This window comes from Rhea pennata, chromosome 17, assembly GCF_028389875.1.
Source record: "Rhea pennata isolate bPtePen1 chromosome 17, bPtePen1.pri, whole genome shotgun sequence".
NCBI lineage: Eukaryota > Metazoa > Chordata > Aves > Rheiformes > Rheidae > Rhea > Rhea pennata.
The window spans coordinates 15,869,213-15,891,651 of record NC_084679.1 but is presented as its reverse complement, the minus strand read 5'-3'; the positions used below and the strand labels follow the sequence as shown (position 1 = coordinate 15,891,651).

Sequence of the window (22,439 nt, the reverse complement as noted above, 5' to 3'; positions counted from 1 at the left end):
CCAAAGGGTCACGGTCCCTCACTGGTCCTAACCCACATCAGATGTCAAAGTTTGAGCAGCCCTGGCCAAAGAGGTGAAGAAATTTGAGCTATGAAGGACAAGGAGAGTCTGAATACATCCTTGGAGGTATTCAGAAATCAGTTGGACAAGCCACTGAGCAACCTGATCTATCTTTGAAATTAGCTGTGCTCTGAGCAGAAGATTGATTATAAACCTCCAAGAGATTCCATCCAAATTATTCTATAATTTTATGAAAGCACACCTTCTGTAACGTCTGCCTTGCCATATCCCTGCAGAGAGGAGACTAACACTGCTGGCTGCCTGGGGGAGAAAAGTTTCAGCCTGCCACTTGTAAATTGCCATGCTGATGCCAGCCCTATACAGTTAAGCCACCAAAAAACTATACTAAAAATCACAGTATTTGGACATTTTCTTGCTTCCCCATCTTGCTTGCTCTCACCTATTTGCACATGCTTGGATAATCCTTCTGATTTTTTTGACAATCAGAAAGGCTACAAAATAACACTCAAATATTCTTCTAATCTCCTGATTTCAGGAGCAGAGACTTGAAACAGTAAATACTATAAAATCTGCTGGTGCTATTGTTCAGTTCCAAGCTGCAATACAAAGACCCTGTGAAAGACAGGCCAGAGCAGAGAGATGAACCAGCTGCTGATGCAGCAACATTCCTAAAGAAACAACCATTGGTCTTGTTGCCTGACAGTGTGTCACTGCTAAAGAAGTCATCTGCAATTGCATGGACCTACACAATTTTGCTCCATACTGACCTTTAAGCATGTTCTGGGACCCTTGGGAGACAACTGAGCATCATTCTCCCACTATTAGAGCTGCAAAAGGTGAAACTAAATCAAAGAGTTCATTGACTTATTCAAGGACACAGAGAAATTAGAGCGTGGGCTAAGAACAGATTTCAGAAGTTCTGACTTCTGGGAGCTCTCTAAAAACAGAGTAAACATGGGCAGAGCCTGTGCACATGATGTACAGATGTGTTCTGGCTTGGACCTAGGTAAGGTCTTTTCATGCATGCTGCACACACATTATGGGAAATACCTATGTCACTTTGATTCCACTCTGCTCTGAGTCTATGTATCTTCACTGAACACCACTCATAATGGGGAACTAACTACCCAAAACCTAGGCTGCTGCATGTCTCTACAATCATAACAAGACAACAGTGCAGGCTAAGGTGAGTCTGAATACTTTAACAAGGTCTGTATGAATTTCTTTATCACCTCTGTGAAAAGACAGAAGGATTCACCTTTTTTTTCTTTACATTGATTGTAGTTTTTCATTATAATCATCTCTTTTTTCCCCCTCTGTTCTCTGGAAACCTCCAAGAGTTGCAATCATAAGCATGAAAGGGAAGGAAAGGTTGGGCTTTGTACTTCAAAAGCTTTCTTCCTCTCTTTCACACCTGAGTGTGTCTGTGCTGGAGAAGCCCCTAAACAGATCCCACTCAGATCTAAGTGGATCCAGAGCACAGCACAAAACTTTCCACGTGGACAGGAGGGAGTACCTGTAGTACAATTCCCAGCCCATGCAGGCACAGTAGTATGATGCTACCTTTTATGGCACCTCTTCAGAGTGGTACAGGTTACTCCTCCTCCACTATGTGCATGCCTCCTGGATAAACAAACTCCTTTAGGAACATCAAAAGAAGCATTTGACACTCAGAGATATGTCTTAATGAAGGTGACAGCAGCAGAAAGCATTGCAAATCCAAGGGGAAGAGAATGCACACCTAATTAGACTGACTCTTTTCTTCTCTCTTTGGTTCTGCCTTCAGCGGGATGTGCAGTGTAAATCCTGCACTTGTACAGCTATGGCTTCTCCAACAGGGTATACCTTGCAGCACAGAAGGGCCTGAGCAACTGGAGCAGCAGCTATGTGCAGGCTCAGAGCAGAGATTAAAGCTCAGCCCCTTGTAGCCTCTTTCATCTTCCTTTGTGACGAGGCCCTGGTTCAACTGCTCCTTTCTTCCTTCTTCCTCTCCTCTAGGGGGGAGGCTCAGTGGGTACTGAAGCAGCAAGGATCTCAGCCGTGCTCACAGTATGCCCCTTACTAGGACTAGCTGTATGCAAGGAGCTCTCCTGTGTGTGCTGGTGAGGAATTGAATACTCTAACCCCTCCCACAATCACAGACAGAAAGACAGAAAGGGAAGAAAGATAAAGTATTTTTAAGGGTAGGCAGCAGCTCCGCACAACCACCATCACAGCACACCTAGGAGAAAGGACTGTGTGGTAGTGCTCCTGAAAGCCTGTGCTCCAAAGCACCCTTCCCCTTCTCTGCCCTCATTTTACATTCTCCCTTGCTATTTCTGAATGAAAGAAGGTGGAGAATTCAGAGAGATACTGCTGGATTTGCAGATTTTGCTTATTCCTTTGAAAAGTGTGATGGCCAAAGTCATCCTTGGTATCAAGAGGATTAAACAGGCATGAGGTCCCTATTGCTAGTGCACTGATGGCTCATGGAGTTATAGGAGATATTCACATGGGTATGAGTAGTAGGACCCTCCCCTCAACTTCCAGTTCCACAGTAATCCCTGGGCTGAGCATAGGAAGGGGTGACTCTACCCTCTCCTCTGAGCCCCAGTGAGCGGAGCAAGCAGCAGGACAGATAGCACACACAAATGGAGCAAGGAATCTCAGTTGTGTTGGAAACTGCTGCCTTCCTGATCCTTCCCACCATTGTCTCATACACACTTCATGAACACAGTTTTTGCATAGGATGCTGGAGGGTCAGGGTGGGGGGAGTTATTCAAGCAAAACCCAAAGCATCTGAATGCAGCACAGAGTAACTAATGAGGATGCAATCATGTGAAGACAGGATTGCCATGTTACCCTTGCTGGTGAAAGGCAGCACTAGTACACGCTACTCTCAAGTCAGAGCAGTGGAGAGGGCAGTGGTACCTCTGTTTCACTGCTTCAAATTAACATGCTTTCTAAATCAAGTTTCTCTAGTGCTCTTAGTGGGGAAACCATCACAGACAGAAGGGTTGCAAGCACATCTGCACAGATAAAACCATCAGGCACAGAGAACTGCAACAGCACTTGAGCCTTTTTTCCCTGATATTTCTGCTTAAATAACTTGTCCAGACACAGCCTTCTACGGTCCCAGAGAATATAAAATTGAGATATATGCTGTCTAATGAAGGAAGGTTGGAGGCCAAAGCCTAGGTGATGCTGAGGGCCCTTCCTGTAAAATGAACTATGTACAATAATATACAGAATGGAAGGACAAACTAATGCACTGATGAATGCTGTCTTCTGTAACAAAAAAGAAAGAGATGCTCCCACATCAATGAACATGTAGTCTCTGAGCCTGCTATAAGTTTTCATATTGCAGATTTTTACTTTATTGAGAAATGCTATGAAACAATAAGCAACCAATACATAGAAAGTCTTCCTTTATTAAAAATAAATTGTGTTAATAAGATAATAAGTGCTGAAAACACCAGATAGAAACTCTGCCTGTCTAACTGCCCAGGTGGGTATTTCCAATTTACAAGACACTTGAAGTATCCTGTCAGCCAAAGTCAGAAATGCAGGCCAGATTCTGTAGGATGACCATTAATTTAGGCATAATCTCTCAAGGTTCATGTGGACTTTATAGTCACATGTTCCAGGAATCCAGGCTATCCAGCATTTCGTAGAAGTAAATCATAAACCACAGGGAGAAACAAAAACAAACCAAAAAAGCCCCTCAAACCCCAAACCTTCAAAACCTTGTTCTACAAAAAAAAAAAAAAAAAAAAAAAAAAAAAAAAAAATTGTAACATAGATTTTTATATTTCATTATCTCTTTTTTTTCATATTCTGCTAGTAGCAACTGGGAATTTGGGCAATGTCACAGTGCTGAGAAAGTGTGCTGCAGCAGGATTGCAAACAGCAAGAGAGAGGCTATCCTGGGTTCCTGTGCCACACCCATCACCTTGGTACCATTCTGCATGCCTGGCATGGTGAACAGCCTTCCTACAGCATCACTGTAGATAAACAGCCCACAAGTTAGCACAAACGTGCTATGCACTAGAACACAGCCTTGGGATTCAAATCAGCAAGTACCCATGCACCAGCCACAGTACAGTAAATAACAAATGAATGATGAAAATCAGTACCCTCTAAGGGACCACAGGAGAAGCCAACCCACCACTGCAAACTGCTCCTAAAATCCTTTCCAAACATGAATTAATTGGTCATTTCAAAATTAAAAATATTTCAGACTCTTCAAAGTACAGTATGTGTCAATTGGATCAGTGCTTGGAGCATTGCAAATATATCAGCCAGAGCATTCTCCAAAAAACAAACAAAAAAGGTTATATTTGTGTCATTGATGGAAAAAGGAAGCAAGCCAGAGATGGCATGCAGCAAGAGGTAGTGAATGCTAAACACTCTCTTCGACCAGCAGCCTGGACAGCAGTGGAGCTTCTACAATATGTTGATCACTCCAGTTAAAAATTGCAACCTGTGGGCTGGGTTTCCAATAATACATCTGGGTGGCACATGATTTTCCAAGTGGCCAGAATCTGCAGTGTGAGAACATCTTCTTCAAAATGTAGATCTTTATTTCAGGTTTCACCCTGAGTGACTGCAAATGCTCAAGCCATGATGGTACAGCTGCATACCTTAAGCAGCAACAGCAGCTTCCAGCTACTGCTGCTAACACAGATCCACACTAGGAGCAGGGAAGCAAAGGCTATTGTCAGGATTGTCAGAGCAGATGGAACAGGGCTATTTTCAGCGAGAGGAGATGGCGCTGCTCGCTGGGGTGGCGATGCCATGCTGGGTGCCAGGGAAGGCTGCCCCCATTGCATGCTGTGCACTTCTCACTCAGTGGCAAGCCCAGTCCCGACCTGCACAGCGTGACGTGCGCTCCTGCTGCACCCCCCACTCCCCCCCCCCCCCCCCCAGCTGCTTCCAGACTTTCACTCCTGGGCACCAAACTGAGGCCAAGGAGGGCAGGATAACATTTAGGGAATGAAGCACTGCTTGGCACGCTCACGAAATCCTGCTCATCCCCGTCCTTCCACCGCGACCCCACGTCCAAGAGTCCCCCACTGTCGCAGCGCTCCCCATAGTGTCCCGGAGCCCCTACCAGCTTTCGCGGCTAGGGGAGGCCCAGCCCCGGCCCAGCTCACGGTTCCTCCGCCCACCTCGGCAGTTGCCCCGGTCCTTCCCAGGTGCCGCAACCTCCCCCGAAGGGCACAGGAAAGCCGGGCCGGCACGCTCCCTTCCCTGCCCCCATCAGCCGAGCTTGGAGCGGAAGGGAACCTAGGCTGCTCCCGTTCCCCCGCCCCGCGCCAGCTTCCCAGCTCCTCTCTCTTCTCACAGGCGCTGCAATTCCGGCTGCATTTAGAGCAACGTGGCTATCTTTATCAGCAAGATTTGTACCCCTCTGGGAGGCAGTCTTGAGAGCCACAGGACGCCACTTCCACTGGCAGCCCATCCTCTTTAACACTTTACCTGCTCCAACCTCGGGGGGAGCCCGGTCACCCCAAGGCCAAGCCGCGGCAGGGAGCTGTGGACCGGCCCCCAAGGGGATGAGACGTGAGAGGTCTCAACCCATCCTCCCTCCTTCCAGCTCTCAGACCTACTTCAGGGGCTGAGCCAGGAGACAGCCATGCTCGGGCCGAACAGCGGCATGGGGAGCCCCTAGCCGGGGCACAGCCCGGTCGCGACCTCCATTCCCCTTCTAGCCCCGTGTCTCTGTTCCTTCTGAAAACGCAGCGCTCTCGTCTTCCCCGCGGTCCGGTCCAAACGTGAGCCGCGAGGAGCGCTGGCGAGGGAGGCGGCGGGAGCCCCAGTCCGACTCGGCCTCCTGTCGTGTCCCTACCGGCCGGGTTCAGCCCCATCCGCGGGGGGTCCTGCTCCCCTCCCCCGCGGCGGAGACAGGCGGGACCCAGCCGCTCCACCGACTCCGTGGAAGAAAGTTGCAGCGTGGGAAGTTCCCGGTATTGTGCAAAGTTGGGGATGCACCCTCTTTGCCCTGCCCTGCCGCCCCCGGGGCAGAGGGGGAGCACCAGGGAGGGAGGTGCACCTACCTTCAGCTATCGCCCTCTTCATTTTAGGGGTCGGGGAAGGCACGTCTGGAGGCGCAAATTCGAGCGGCAGCGGTACAATCCTTGCAAAAGCGGGGCAGATCCTCGTGCAAAACTTCAGTCCGAGCTCGGAGCGGCGGAGCACGGTGAGGGGGCTCTCCCTGTGCCAATGCCCTCGCTCATCGGGGAAATGAGCAGCCCCCGAGCTGGAGTCAGCATCCAGGCGAGGCTCCCCCTCCCTGCCTGCTTGCCCGCCTGCCTGCCTCCTCCCTCCGTCCTTCCTCCCGCCCGCCGCACGCACGGGGCCGGGGCCGGGCCGGGCCGGGGCTGCGCCGGATCCCGCGGAGGCAGAGCCGCCGGCGGGCTGGGAGCGCGGAGCCTGCTGCACTGTATCCCGGGAACGAGCGAGCAGGGCGCGGGGATGGAGAGGCGATGAATGTTTTATGGGATCATGTGGTTTGACGTGAGAGGAATCAGCCTAGATCGGATTTACTGGCTGGAGGAGTAAGAGGGAGGACGGGGGAGACGGGCATGGGATGGAGGGAGGGGCTGCTCCGGGGGCAGACGGAGCGCGCGGAGGCCGCTCCGACGGCGCGGCGGCACCGCCGCGGGCCTCCCGCGGTGTGCAGTGCGCGGTGCGCGGCCGGGCAGGGCGGCGATGGACCGCGCCGCGCCGCGCCGGGGCAGACAGCTCATTCCTGGAGGAGAGGTGCCACCTAAAGGAAGCCGCGGAAAGAGCCGGCCGGGCGGCTGCGGGGATCCCGCCGGCCTGCGGCTTCCTGCCTCCCGCGGCAGCCGCGCCGCGCCGGGCCAGCCCGCACCTCGCAGCCCCTCGGCGCGGCTCGGTGGGCGCGGCCTGCCCCAGGGTCCCTAGGGCTCATGATGGAGCGGCCGTGGCCTCTGCAGGGCCTGCCCGTGGCAGTCTCCCGGAAGGAAGCAGAAGAGCCCCAGGTTCTGGAGGTCTTGACAGGGATGTCTTCCCCTGCCACAATCAGCTGGGACCACAAGGAGCCGGGATCCTTATCTGGGGAGGGGACAAGAGATACTTGAAACTGCAGTACTTCTTTCTGCTATGCCACCAAGTGCCTCAGGTCTTATTGCTGCCTTCTGCCTGTGCAGAACAGTGTGTGGTACAGGGTGACCACATTTCCCCAGAGGAAGCCCAGCAGAAAACAGGCACCTTGAGCAGAGTCCCTAGCTGAAAGTGTTGCTCCTTTCCCTTATTGCATGGCTGGGCCCTCTCACCACATCCCACCGCTACTCTTTTGGGATCTCTTTCATGCATACAGGAAGGACAACATCACTCACCCCCCCCAAAAAAGGTGAAGTTTACACTGATTGTAAATGAGGCTAAAAGAAGCTGGGTTTCCCACCCTCCTCAGTCCTCCCACAGGCTTTCGTCCTTCCCTGATCTCAGGTCTTCACTCTGAAGCAGATAGGTGTTTACTGCATAAGCTGGTTCCATTCTCCAGTTGCAGTCCTGGGGAGCAGAAATCCAAATCTCATTAACTGAACTCCTTTTTTTTTTCTTTTCTTTTTTTTCCCCCCTGGAGAAAGGAAGACGGAAGAGGATGGCAGAGAAATCTTGAACCTTGAACATTAGGCTATGGCATCTCTATCACTACTAGTGAGAAGTTTCAGACTTACTGGAAATAAGTTTTTGTGTGGGTATGTGTATATGCACATAAATGCATATGTGCCTTATTGAATATGTGTTCCCCTATTATAGCTTGTCCCTTTAATTATGACCATCTCCAGAGCTGCTTGTATTCAGAGCTTGTGTAGTAGCCACACCTCTTGAAGGCCTATCCAGTTGTACCATTTCATGCAGGGATTGTCCCAAAATGAGCCAGGAAACTGGTTCTCCTGTGTACAGTATGCCATCTCATCTCACTCAAAGATCTATGTAGTGCTTCAAGCTGACACCACACTCATCTACGGAGGAAAAAAAAATGAAACCGAAGGAATAGCTAGCTGGGCATCTGAGACTGCTGGAGGTAGTCTATGGAGTGTGTGCTGTATTTATGCAAGTACTCTCAGCTATCCAGAGATACCTTAGCAATAAATCTTTCAGACATCTTCCAGATTTTTTTTGCTGACATTTTGTTTGTTTTCTACAACTGAAGTGTGAGAGCAGAGAGGGGAAAAGGTTGCTGCTGGTATACATGGGCAGATGAATAGAACCAGCATGCTGCAAAGCAGGGCTGAGTTGCAGAGCTTCCAGATACTTAGGACCAGAAGAATAGCAGGTCTGCAGCTGGCAGGGCTGTGGAATAGGCCATGAGATGGGATCAGGGACTGCAGTTCAGTGCAGTGGTGTCCTGAGCTATCTGAGCATTGCTTGTTTTTCCACAGTACATGGGCCTTTTCCACACTGTGTCATCACTACCACGCACCAACTTGTAGAACTATGGGAAACTGGACAGTTCCACAAGCTCTGAAGAAGCTGTTACTCTGTTGTAGTTCAATATCAGGGGTTCAGAGTCCAAAGTAGGACCTGGACTCTGACAGAGAGTCCAGTTTATATCGTTTCTCTCTTCCAGAGCTTCCCTTACCTGGGGATCTTTCAAGGCTTTCAGTGCCACCAGCAGAACAGAGATGCATCTGGCTTTTCTTAGCACTTGTAAATGCAGCCATGCTCTCTTGTTCATCTTTGGAGGCCTATATTTTGGGGACTTGCCTGGATACAGCTGGAGGTAGAATGGGCCTTATGGAATGCCCTCATCACATCTTTGCACCCGCACTGGAGCTGGGACTGGGTTTGTGGGGAGTCTAGAAACAGGTACCCTGCTGATTTGTGATGGCTAGTTGGTGCCAGTCAGAACTCAGCTCAAAGGCAAGGCAGGGTGGCACCAGGAGCTAGACTAGGAAGAAGCATGAAGATGAGTTATGAGAGCTGCAAGGCACTGCCTCCTACTCAGTTAAGCTTCATGGGTTCAGATCACAGTGAGGGGTGCAAATAATCCTGTCCAGTTATATGACTGCCCTAGTTACCTTACCTTACAAATCTTATAAACCTTTTCTCCTTGGCCGGTCACTGCACTTTCCCTTGCATCAGATCTTTCAGCTATGGGCTATTTCAGTTCCCCATTCCCCAGTACCATTTTCATTTGCAGTTGTCCACCTTTGAAATACCACCTAAGAATGATCCAGAAAGACTGTAAGCAACCCTCTAACATGGGCCAAATGTAGAGGCAAAGCCTAAGGTGCCTTAGATCCTTCTTCTTCATTCCATTGGAGATGGAAGATGACATCTAGGGAGAGCAGGAGGAGATCTAGCCTGTTGCACAGTTTTTTCTGTCCCTCCAGAGTGCAATGGTGCATGGATGATTCACTAGTTCTTTTTCTTTCCTGACCTCCAGCCTGAATCTCTGATTGCATTACAGGTTAGTCATATGGCTCCTGAAGCCTTCTCTACTCATTTCACTTTACATGACTGCATATATTACAGCCCTATTCCCTCTACTTTCTCTGTGTCTGGGTAATCTTCAGTTGAACCCCTATCCATCCTATTTCCCTGTCTGTACAATATCCAGTATATTCTGCAGCCCTGCCTCACCATGCCAGCTTGTACACACTACAGCTTTGAAGCATACAGACTCTCTCTGCTCATGAGCTCTGCATGCACTGTCCAAAACTGCACTTAATGAACATGCTGCCAAGGGAGCACTATGCCCTTACAGGGTCAACAACTGCAACCCTCCTGGCTCAGATAGAACCATGCCTTGCGCTGCAGCTAGCTGTCACCTTTGGGTGCTTGGGCCAGTCTTTGGCAGCTCTAAAGGAATGGAAGGCTTGGCTGAGTTCATTAAGGGTGAAGGAAAAGTGAGGTCCAGGAGGAGACATGGAGTATTACCACGCAGTCTGCAGGTAGTGCTCCTCATTCATTTGTGGATATCTCCTGGAAAGGGAAAGGAAAGTGGTCTTCTCTAGCCCTGCTCCTTCTGCAGTAATAATCAGCCACCACACATTAGGGATGTACTCCTCCATTTTAAACACACCTTCATGCAGTCATGTTTCAGTAGTGCCCCCTGACATTGGCATCCCAAGTGGTCCATCAGGAAAGAGAGGTCATCTACATGCAGAGCATCAAGATTACTGTAATCAAAAGAACATTGAAATTGGAATGGTCTTGGAGAGGAGACGAAGATGCTTGGGAGCAATGAAGGAGTTAACTACGGTTAGAGTCACAGTGCCAAAAATAAAAGGGTTCTCCCAGGAAGGCAGCAAGCTGTGTGTGCCTGTTTGGCTGACATTTCTGAAAGGTTAATTTTGAAATGGACAAAGTACATCAGTAGAGGACTGGGCCTGACTTTTCATGCATATTCTTGCACTTTGGGCTGTTTAAAGATCCAACAATTTGTTACACACAGACCACCACGAAGAAACATGGTAGCTGTGACCTGGTCTTGTAAACTGGTGTGCCAGAGTATGGCAGACTATACTGATCCAAAAGTCTAGTGCCAGCTTGCTGCATAAACTATTGCATCAAATATAAGAGATGAGGTCTCCTACTGTGCTTGTATGTTGGGCATTTATGTTTTCCATTCCTAGCCTAGCTAAGTATTGTCTAGCAGTGACTGCTTGAAAGAGGAGTCTCCCAAGTAGGAGATCTCCTGGGAGATCTGAGATGACTTGCAATTACAGAGTGAGTAATTCTGTGCAGCTCATTTGCAGCTTGGAATGGAGCCAACATTCACAGAGATCAAGAGACACCTTGCTTTGACTGGTTAATTACATGTTCATCTCTACCTAATTCTTAATCACACTTAGATCAATTCTCTTCCTCTGGATTGTGGGTCTTGTTTGCAAAGCTTCAACTGTTCACTTGCTGTCTTTAACCCTTGTTTGTGAGCAGAGAGGCTCTACAATATATATGGAGAACATTCTTGGTGTCTGTCTAGGGGTGCTGAGGGGAAGGAGGAAGTGAGGCTGAATGAGAGAATCAGTTTCCCACATGCATGGCCCTGTGTACCTGGAGAGTGAGGGACTCACACAGTGCATGTTACTGCCTATGCAGTGAAATCATCTCCACCGCAAGATCACCTTAGTGCTTGGCCCTGCCCTCATGCTGATCAGGGAGTTATCTGGGCAAGGAACTCTGAAGTTAGCCATGCCTTCTTTAGGTGGAAACAATACACATGGAAGCAGCCAATTTTTGCCTCTGCAGTGAGCACAGATTTCCACTTCACTCATCTCAAAACATCATCTGGGAGCAGACCAAATTTCTCAGAAAGCACAAGCATGCCCAGTAAGAGCTGTAGCCTGAGATTCTTTGACAAGTGCTGCCTTCACACCTCTTGAGAGGGAGGGAAACTCATTTTATTTACTGAGCCCCTCATCCTTCTACAGACACCAAGGCGTAGCTTAAGATCCCCTTGGCTTTCTGCTGTATAAAATGATGTACAACAAAAGTGCAAATCTTACCCCATCCCACACCCAATCTGTGCAGTTGAGATGCACAGAAATGGGGAGGATACTATAAAATTGGGGTGCCACTGCCCTTTGCCACTCTTAAATCCAGGCTTTTGTTAGAGTAAGACCTACTGGAGCTGATCCCTGAATCCACATAGTAAGTCAAGAACAGCTTTCACACTTTTCCTGCTGCTCAGCCTTCTTCCAGAGACCCTGTTGGCTACTCAATGTCAGTGCCTCATGCTGCAGAGACAAAGGTAAGGGCAAGCCTACCAACCTGTGCATCTGGCTTCTAGAGATACTCCTCTGCCCCCAGCACCTGCCTACAAAAAGGGAAGGGGCATGTCAATGAATGAATGCTTGTCCACATCACTGTGCCCCAAGTGCACACTCCCAGTTGTGAGATCCAAATAAAAGCTTTTCACTTTTTCTTCCCACTGCCTTGTGGCACAGGACAGGTGTGCCATCCAGTGTGGATGTAGAGGATGTGGAGGAATACAAAGAGGCAGGAAAGGAGCACTATAAGATGAATTTGTTTGCTATTGTGCCTATGCTCAGTGCTGGAACTGCATGAACTTGCAGGAGAAGGGCTTAGAAATGAGCACATGTACTGTATAATGCACTACATATCAGTAGAACATGTAGAACAGGAAATATCATGTTTTCTGCAAGATGAGGATCTCTTTGGAGTCCTAGGCAAGAGTCATCCTTCTGGATACCCAAGGAGACCTTGTCTTTATTGATTTTCCACCTCTTCAGAAGATGGCCATAGGCAGAAAAAAGTGGGCCAGATTCTGGGATACAAATTTGGAAGGGCTCCAATGACCCACCAGCACTTGAGGCACTGACATGATTTATGTGTTATGCTGTCTACCTGTTGTCCTATATGAAAGGCACATAGGTAATTATTCTTTCTTGGGCCTTTTCAGCAACTGAAAGCATTTCCCCTGCAGACTGGCCAAACACACAGGCTTGAGGAAACATCAGTAAGGTTTCTTGGTGAAGTTTGCACTCATAAGCATTAATTGTGTTGTGCTAGCGTGATTTATCCAGACACTCAGAGTAGTTACTATTCCATTTTTGAGACTTGAACTAATGAAAACTAGCATACTAGTAGGCAGGTAAGTCACATATCTACGAAGTAATTCTTTCAGTATACCAGACTGCCACAAATGCAATGTTGAATCATCCTGCTTGCACATCATACATGTGTCTATGACAGTCCTAGGTTACACTCCAGGACTGATTTCTTTCCTGCAGTAGGAGACCCCAATGAGCAATGTGTCCTGGACATCCAGAATCTCTCAGACAGCTGCGCTGGCAAACAGCATGCTGCAAAGAGATCCCAGTAACCAGAGGAGGCGACCTCTGGGATCCTATGCAGGGAGAGGTGCTATGCCAAAAAACATGCTGATTGTTTCCTGGCCCCTGATGTGATCTCTATGTGGCTTGACTCATCCATGCCCCCACAGCAGGCAGGGTAGTCTGTCTCTGTCAACTGCCTTAGCGCATTACCATATCATATTAGTTCAGGAAAAGGCACTAAATGTCTGTATTGGTCCTTTATGCTGTTTTGTTCCTATTGTCATGACAAACTGTACCAGAGCCTTGCAAAGGGTGTATGGGCAAGAAGCGAGAAAAACTTTCACTCTGTCAGCATATCCACCTGCTGCGCAGCCAGTATTCCCCAGGGATGATACCTCTTCTAGGAAGGTGAATTATGAGTCTCAGAGCTTCTGCTTCATGATTTCTCTCAGATTTCAGGCCTCTTCTGCCTGAGCAATGGGGTTGGCTTGGACGAGTCATTCCCATAAATCATCTCAGCACTTGTTTCAGTTTGACATATCAATCCCCTCTCCTCCTGCAGTAAAAGGTTCTCACCTGATCCTAGCAGGGCTGAGACTGGAATGCATCAAGAATTCTTCAGAGCATCCATAGGGCAGTGAAGGAAGGGCTGCAGATTTATCCAGGCATTTCTCACACAAAGCTGCTCAGTTTGAGGTCTTAAGAGGATTTAGCTGGATGAGAATTTGCACATAACTGGAGCTGCCCTAAGTTTGCTCTACACTGACTATAAAGTAACAAGTATCAGTGAAAGATGTCAAATGGACTTTGAAGAGGGGAAAAATAAGGCCCTAAAAGGTATCTTCTAGTGGCTGCCTGGCAAGACATGATTCAGAGTGATGGCCTCTGCAGACTTGTAGGTCCTGTTGAGAGAGGTCTTACATCCCAAGTGAGCCATTCAAGGGGTACATTTCTCCCCTGGATTTCTGGAGCAGGGGGTGCTTTTCCTCACAAATGTTGGATTTGATAGGATTTGTGACAGCAGAGACCAAAGGAGAGGGGGAGATTATCATCAGCATGTGCAAAGAGAGTCAAGAGAAGGGAGAAGAAGGGCAGGAACAGGGCAGAAATACTTAAAACAAGGATCAAAAGTAAAATTTGCTCCTCTGCAGAGCTGAGCCAAGGGAGCCCTGTGCCCTCCCAGTCTTGACTACAGAGTGAATGAGTGCTGGGTCTTTGCAGCATTGAACAGTATGGCTCTGCTTTCCAACAAGCCTACTCAGTGCCCTCATCCCAGGTCCACGCAATACTATCAATCAGAGTTGTAGCCCCTCCTCCAGAGGTCAGAGGAACAGCACCCCATTCCTGCACTGTGCTCTATGGCAGCTCTTATCCATGGCTGTGTGAATGCTAAACTTCTAAAAGGATAAGACACTCGAATGGAGTAGGTGAAAACCTCTCTTGGTGCCCTGTCAACAAAGTGATAGATCAGGATGACCAGATCCTGCACATACACCACGGAAATCTCTGAATCATTGTAGGGGGAAAGGTAGTGATGGACACAGTGCTCAGGGGAATGGGAAGATTCTGGAGAACAGTGCTTTCAGAGTGACTACTCCCTCACAGCCATACCAGTATTAGGAATGACCCTCCAGGTCTTATAACTGCTCACAAGTCTGAATTTCTACAGATGTATTCTTCTCAGGTCCAATATTCTGATAGTTCCTGTGTCCAATAAAGGGGTCAGAAATTTGATTTCTCCCTCAGATGACCATGTTTCCACTATGATGGGGCCAGGCCCGTATGGGCATTATTGTGTATTGATTCCCCATCTTGATACGTGCTTTACCCCATTGGAGGATTGCTTCTACTGCTTCATCAGTTTGGGGGGGTTGTATTTTTTTCCTTCTTTTTTCAGTTTAAGATGAAGAAGAGGTTATTCATTTCTGAAGCTGACTCCTACTGTCTTGATGTTGCTGGATGTCCTAGCAGGGGCACTTGTAGGGGCATGCAGAAGGACTACTGGAGAGCACTGGTGAAAAATGAACAACCAATTTGCGATTAGGAGCATCTGCCCCTAAAGTCTGATTCTAAACCTTGCATATATTTCATGGGGGAAGGAGAGCATGGCAGTACCACATGACCAGTCAAAACAGCTCTGATTTCAGATCTGCAATACTCCCAACAGAGTTAGCAAATGAGTTACAGACCAGGAACTATCTGCAAATAGTTTCCAATAATGAATTGAGGTGCGAAAGCTGCAATCTGCTTCTAGACAATCTGTAAACAGAGGGAAGCAAAATTCTCTAAAATAAATTATTCATTTCAAATTACTCTCCCAGCACATGTCTTAACTTGAAAACTTCCAGGGCCTGCAGAGATTTCCAGGGATGCTCCTATATCTTAAGCAGTGCTGAGTTAGAGGTAGGCACAGTGGTGGTGAGGCAGATAGAGTGTGTTGTCATCACTCTTCTGGTACCTATCCCTCCCAAATAATGTGAATTTACTACTAAGAAAGAACCAGCTCCAAGGGTTGTCTAGAGACAGTGAAGGCAAGGCCATTCCAAGCTGAAGGACTGGACTCATCCCCACTCTCTGCTGCCATCATCTAAGAGAGATGAAAGACAAAAATCTACTCTTTAACAGGAACTGGAACAGAGATGGAAGGTGAAAAGATGAGGGAAGAAGAACAAACAGCAAAAGAAGCAAGGAACAGGGCTTACCAGAGGCAAGCTGTGCTAGTTTGACTAAACCATATGGGACTTACTCCAGCACAGCTGTGCCACATAACAACATGGCATTCCAGAATAAAAGAATATGTGCTAGATGCAGGAGACAACCTGTGTGATGAACCAAGAACTGCACCTAGGTAGTCACCTTCTGGAAACTTCCAAATAGTCTTAGGAAAAGAAATTGACTCTCAAGAAGAATGAGTTCTTCAAGTGTAGCATGGGGCTTCCCAAGAGCACATCTGGCCAGACAAATGCCATAGGCCTCAGGCAGAATGGTCAGGATATGGGGACTAATAGCAGACTGAGTCTGAATATTATTTGTAATTCAGTATCTCATACTAATACATTTTTTCTGATGAGTTTAGGGCTGGGCATGGCCTGGTGCATGAGAAACTGGCTAAAGAGCAAAACAACTGTGCGTGGCAAAAAACAGCATATGGAACTGGAGGAAGTAGCAAGATAAGAAGCTGGTATGTGACAGTGATTATTTGTTCAGTTGTCTGCAAACACTACTCTCTCTAAAGTGACTTAAGTTCTTTCTGGATCCTTCTGGGCTGAACCTTCAGCTGGGACAGACCAGGTTGGAGTAGCTTCATTACCATGACTTGATGTTCCATGGCTCTTTAAATGCCACAGTTTCACTTGTTGGTTTTCTAAAAACTACAGTGCAGTCATGGTCTTAATGCCTCATCACTTCTGCTTGCAAACCAGCAGACTGGAGTGGAGTGTGATAAAATGTTTCGTAGGAAGTCGTTTTTTCAGTATCATTTATTATCTTATATATGCTAGAACTAAACAAAATTTTTGTGCATATTTTCCTGAAAGCATTATGTGGAGGACATGGAGTTATATGTCAAATGATCTCTGATTATGTCAACTTGGGCAGAAGACTTGAGGAACAACATATTGCCCAAAATACAAGGAGTTTTTTAGATTAAACGTGAGCCCAGTCATCACTTGGAGAGAGCTAGTGGCAAGTTGGACTTTTTCAGATCTTAATTTTGACCTAAAACAGGCTCTATGTTCAAGGGATTACAGTAATACTCAGTGTGTTCAAATCTAGTGGATTTGTTCTTGATCCATTTTGACAATCATTGTCCCAAACTACTGTGGTCTGCCCAGGCATTAGCATTTGGCCTTTTGGAGCCACATGTCTCAGTCCAACTAACAGCTAATCACCAGACTTCATCCTTACTGTTGCATTACTGTCACCCTAGACCCTAATGACTCCTCAAGAAGATGTTCACTGAAAATACTGAGACTTCACAAAGAATTTTAGCTTTAAGAAATAACCCAAAGAAAATACCGACAAAGGTGTTCAATTGTCTCTTAACAAAACTTTCCAGGTATTGCTGTCATGCCAATGGCTTCATTCTGTTGACACAAGGCACATGAATGTATGTGCTCCTGATTCACAGGGGTGAAATGGGAAGTGGTGAGAGGAATTTATGGAAGTGAGCATCTAGGCAAAAAATATAGTCATGTTCAATGAGGATAAGCTGGTAATCTTGTTAGCGGCCAAGGCCTAGCTAGTCCACTTCAGGAGCCCAGCTGATTTGGTGGCCACTAGCACTCATCTGTCCCTTCATATTACAGTTACGAGTGTGAAGGGATGACTAAAGTTCTGCTCTTGCATAGTGTATCCTGAGGAAAAATGAAGTATACATGTAGTTTCCTAAGGAAAGTGGTTTTCCTGAAAAAAAACAGAATAACACAAGGCTGGAGGTTCACATAATGTTTCTCTGTGGGAAGAATCAGCATTCCATGGAAATGAGTTTTATTTTGTATTGTTCTATTTTTTATTGAAAAATTGACTATCTGAAAACCAACCACTTGATTTACAGACCTAGCAGTGATGATAAGAATTGAGAGCCCAATGTCTCTGGTCCCCATCTACCTTAAAGTCAGGGCTCCCTGAGGTCATACTAACTGATTCTGGACCAGGAGAAGGCATTCAGGGATGGTCATGCCGTACCGAGCTGCTCATCAAGGGTGAATGTCATGACGTATCATGGGAGATACAGTCCAACCATGAACGCTGGAGGATGCCAGGAGAGCAGGACACTGAAACCTCATCTCCAGAAAAAACACTGCAGTAGCATTTCTGAATGAAAAGGTTTCTACCGTTGCTTCCATGACTTCTACCTTTCTCCAAAGTCCAGAGGAATTACCCCTATGTCTAAGCATTTTAGAGTGGGAAACTTAGGGATGCTAAGTTGAGGGTTTTGTGGTTTGTTTCTTTGTTTTTTCTTCAGAGATTTCAAAGCACTAGAGAACAATTGGCAATTTCCCATGCTGCAGAGAGATGCACAGAAGCTCTGGGGAGCTGGATACAGCTATTATGGCTGTGCCTTTATGTGAGTTTGTGGCTTGTCACTTCTCTTTGGATCCAAGTCACTCAACTCTGGTACTGTGGGTGCTCTGTTTGGATTCTGAATAATTGTGCCCACTTCTGCCTTGCTGAGGAAAATGCCCCATTAAATGAACAGCCCTTAAGCAAATGGAAGAGAGCTAGCACAAGGGTTCAGGTGGCCAGATCAGATTGTGTTTGAACCAGGGTGCCATATGGTGCAGAGATAGTACCGTCCATTACTTTGCATTGAAATAATATTTTGCTTTATGACTGTTTGCAATTAGCCTCCTGTAGCAGATGAATAATTTGTTCCTGTTGATTCGACAGAGACACTGCTTGGAAGGGGGACAAATAGCATGTGCAGACTCACCCAGCAATCACAGGAATTAAAGGAGAGAAATACGGATGCACCAATAATTTCCAGTGGCAGCTCCCATAAATCTAGCAACTCTGATATAAAGCAAGTGATAAATGAAATAAGCAATGACTGGAGAGGCCACAAAACCTGCTGCCACAAGGCAGTTCAGCTGTTTGGCACTTGAACATGACTGGACAGAAGGATCACCAAGGTGAAGGGAGACAGACCCCTGCCCCAGGCTGCTCCACTCTGAGTGTGACAGCCAACAGCACCACAACCCCTGTGGGAGAGATGCTTTCTCACAGTCAGAAAATAAAAGCCATTTTCAGAAGGCGAACAGATTTTGGTTGGGAGGTGAGGGAAGCAGAGGGCCAAGAATAGAAGGGAACAGTAGGCGTAATTCTGACTCCCTGCTGCATTCAAAGTAAAGTACAGGACAAGTTTCAAGGAAACAGTAGGCCAGACCAGGAGGGAGTTGGCAGAGAAAATCGAATCTGGCAGGATGTTGGTGACTTGACCATGCTGCCCCAGAGGAAGCAAGAGAGCATTAGTAGAGACACATTGTTTTAAGTAGCACAAAAGCAAGATATATCATTACATTTATCTCAAGTCGGTACAGAGGTACAAATGATAGTCCCTTTATTATCTATAAAAGAGAGACTTGAAAAAGATATTAGGTGACAGTGGTGAAACGGATCTTAAACACAGTAGAGCTGAGCATGAAACAAAGAGAAATCATTCCAGTCAGCAACAGCTATTCAGTATCAAAATAGAATATTTTCTTACATATTGCATGAATATATGTCCCTCTCCTTCTTTCTCTCTCTCTCTCTCTATATATATATATATGTGTATATATATATGAATATATGTATATATATATATATATATGTATGCACATATGTGTATATCTGGCCACACAAACACATGACCACACGAAAACATGCCTGCATGGACATGCTGCTAAGCACACTGAAACACAGCAAACCACAAAGCAAAGTTTAACACCATCTAAGTAGTAAGAACAGGAATTGCAGTGGGCCTTCCCAGAGCAGCGAAGATGGCAGGATAGGGGAAGACTCTGCTCCACTGTTTGCCTCTTCAAGGTGCAGCAAAGGGCTTGGCTTGGTGCTGCTGGATGCCCATTGTGGACTATACGTGTGTTTATTGACCGATGAAAATACAGATATGCCAGATAAAGCAGGTAGCCATGGGTCACAAGGCTAGAAATAGCTGCAAGTGCCAGTCAAGATAGCCCTGAGCATCATCACATTGCAGGACCTGTGGCTTTGCCGTCTTTACTCCATAAGTAACACTTGCAGTGCAGGGGCCTTTGTCCTCAATCTGTTGGAAATAAACTTTTTTTGCTATAATCTCTCAGCACAGCAGCTTTGGCTTGGATATAAACTGAAGTAGTGGTATACCAAGCTGGAGACAGAAGGCAGTGTTAGAAACATGGCAGCTGTCCTGAGCACCTCAAGGAGGACAGGCAGAGCTCAAGTGGAGCAGACTGGTAAGGGTCCTTCCTTCTGAGTTGGTGTGGAATGGAGGAGCTGTCACACTGAGACTAAGACCAAAGATGTCTATGGCAGGAAGGATGCTCAGAGATTAATATAGGGATAGGGCAGGTAAAGAGTGGACCTTCCCCTGAAATGTCCTGTCAGCTCCTGGCAACCCCTGCAGATGCTGAGTTATAGGGGAAGAGCTGTGAGGAAAGGGTGGGTTTAGTGAAAAGCCTCAGAATTTGAGCTGAAAAGAAAACTCCTTTCTTGAGCAGCTGTGAGAAGACCTGCCTATGCTCCTGCATATCACATCTAGCTTGTTTCACAGAGGACTCTAGTCCCTCCACCCTATGCTCTGGTGGGGGTCACTGCCCTATGCCCTATGCTACTGCCCAGTGCTCTGGGAGCAAGGTAGGACTCAATGCTGACTCCTTGTTCCTTTTCAAGGTTTTCCAAAGCCAGGATCTCATCTGACCCCTTTAGCTAATACCTGGAAAAGCTGTTCCAATTGCTACCTGTCCCATTGTCCCATCTCCTAAAGAAGAAGAGTCAGCCAGAGGTACTGTTGATGTACACAGCAGGATCTTTGCCAAGGAGAGGCCCAAAAGGAGATTGCTTTGTGTCACACTGGTTGCCTCATCATTGCACGGTTAGCCTGACTCCTCCACCGGGACAACATACAGGCTTTCTCGGCCACAAGAATTAGCCTAGACCATGAGTGCTCTTCCTGCCTTCCTAGTCCTGCCTCTTCTTCCCTTCATGACACTAATATCCAAGTTGCAGTCCCATAATTCACCCTTGCTGCAGTTCCATAACTGCAAGCAGTGAAAGGCAGCACTTGCATCCATGAAGGAGTACAGCTAGGAATATATCCCACCTACTTTTAGCTCCTTTTCTGGAGTTTTTCATTTGGAAGGTAGAAGAAGGGAGGTCCATGAGATTAATCAGTTTCCCTAGCAGTCAGTCTGCCTGCCAATGCTCTTGCCTATTCTAACCCTGGCTGAATTACTGCCAGAGAAGCATGGGAATATCTCTCTTCCACAGCTGTTTTCATGGCAAACATCTCTGAGCTGTTCCATCAGATGCCATGTGAAGAGCTCTTAGTCATAGAACTCATGATAGATGACTGCTAGCTGAGAAGCTCTTGGGTTGCTGCTTGGGTATGGAAGGGCTTGGGATGTCTGGAGAGACCCTCATGCTTCTCTATTCCTTGGACTTTAGACAGTCTGTGGCTCACACAGATGACCTGAAGTCATTCTAAAACAACAGAGAAACCACCTCTGAGGGGCCTCTGACTGTGCATGTGTCATTATCTACTTTGAAATACACTGAATAGTGTCAGAGTGAGGAAGAATCATAGAATCAGTAAGGCTGGAAGGGACATCTGGAGATCATCTAGTCCAACTCCCATGCTCAAGCATGGTCACCTAGAGCATGTTAGACAGGGTTGCATCCAGGTGAGTTTTGAAGATCTCCAGACAAGGAGACTCCACAACCTCTCTGGGCCACCTCTTCCAGTGCTCTGTCACTTTCACAGGGAAGAAATTCCCCCTCGCTTTCAGGCAGAACTTCCTGTGGTTCAATTTCTGCCCATTGCCTCCTGTCCTGTCACATGGGACAACTGAAAAGAGTTCAGCCTCAGCCCCTTGACACCCTCCCTTCAGGTATTTACGGACATTGATAAGATCACCTCTCAGTCTTCTCTTCCCCAGACTAAACAGGCCCAGCTCTTGCAGCCATTCCTCATAGGGCAGATGCTCCAGCCCTCTGATCATCTTATCCCTGAGAACACCGATAGATTTATCAGAATTACTTGAAAAAGTGTTTCAGAACATTGCAAATATAGCTTTCAAATGTCTGGATGTGTTTGCTGTTTTCTGAGAGGAGTGGGTGGTAGGTATCTTTTTCTAGTGCTCCCAAGGAGCTGCTGTGAACACCACAGATTTGCAAACCATACTTCTGAAGCATCTTTGACATGACAGCCCTGCACCTGCACATCACTGGAGAGGAGCTAAACTCCAGTAGGAAGGAAAGTTCTTTTTAAGTCAAATTGAATATCATCCCACCAGCCCTTCAGCAGTTGGCGATAAGGACATTTTTTCCCCTTTGAGTTGTTTGGAGTATCTGCTGTGCTACTGCAGAGCTCATAGCTAGGTTGTCTCATATACCAATGATGATGATTCCTTGGAGTTCCAGCAAACCAGAAGAGGGGTCAGCTCTGGGCCAGCTGCCACTTTATACAGGGGTGGGAAGGATCCATGTGGGTTTCCCTGCTGCCTCTGATTGTTTCCTTCTGAAACTAAGCTCAGGTAGAGTTGAAAACAAATGTAATAGCAGGGTGGGGGTTGGGGAAGTCCCTGAAACTGCTGACAACTCGTGATAGCTACCACCCAGATGTGAAATGTCATTCAGTGAGGTTTGCCAGGCAGGCCAGTCTGTGTATCCAGATTGCAATCATGTAAAGAGAGAGCAATGGAGCTCTCATAACTTGGGCATTTGGAAGCCCCGCAAGGAACGTCTGCAGCCGTATCTCAGCCAGGCTTTGTTTCTCTTCTGTGCATTGCATAGGTGATGACCAGTCAGTCTGGCTTGCAGCTCCCCCTGCTTCTGACAAACAGAGCTCCCTATTCACTTTTAATAACAATGAGCATAAAAAGACTAATAAAATGGATTTTTTCCCTTCCTTTTCCAGGAGACCTGGAAAGATGTCAAACCGCTCTGCTATCACTTTATGTGTGA

At 47.1% G+C, this 22,439-nt stretch overlaps 1 protein-coding gene across 1 annotated transcript in view; it reads right to left on the bottom strand.

Annotated features, from left to right (window-relative positions):
- Nucleotides 1-6,298, bottom strand: part of RTN4R (reticulon 4 receptor) — an 83,393-nt gene extending 77,095 nt beyond the window's left edge. Inside the window, exon 1 of the mRNA XM_062590235.1 lies at nt 6,060-6,298. Coding sequence (XP_062446219.1) covers nt 6,060-6,081 — 22 coding nt within the window. The 5' untranslated portion in view covers nt 6,082-6,298. The remainder of the gene's footprint in view (nt 1-6,059) is intronic.
- Nucleotides 6,299-22,439: the final 16,141 nt, after the last annotated feature.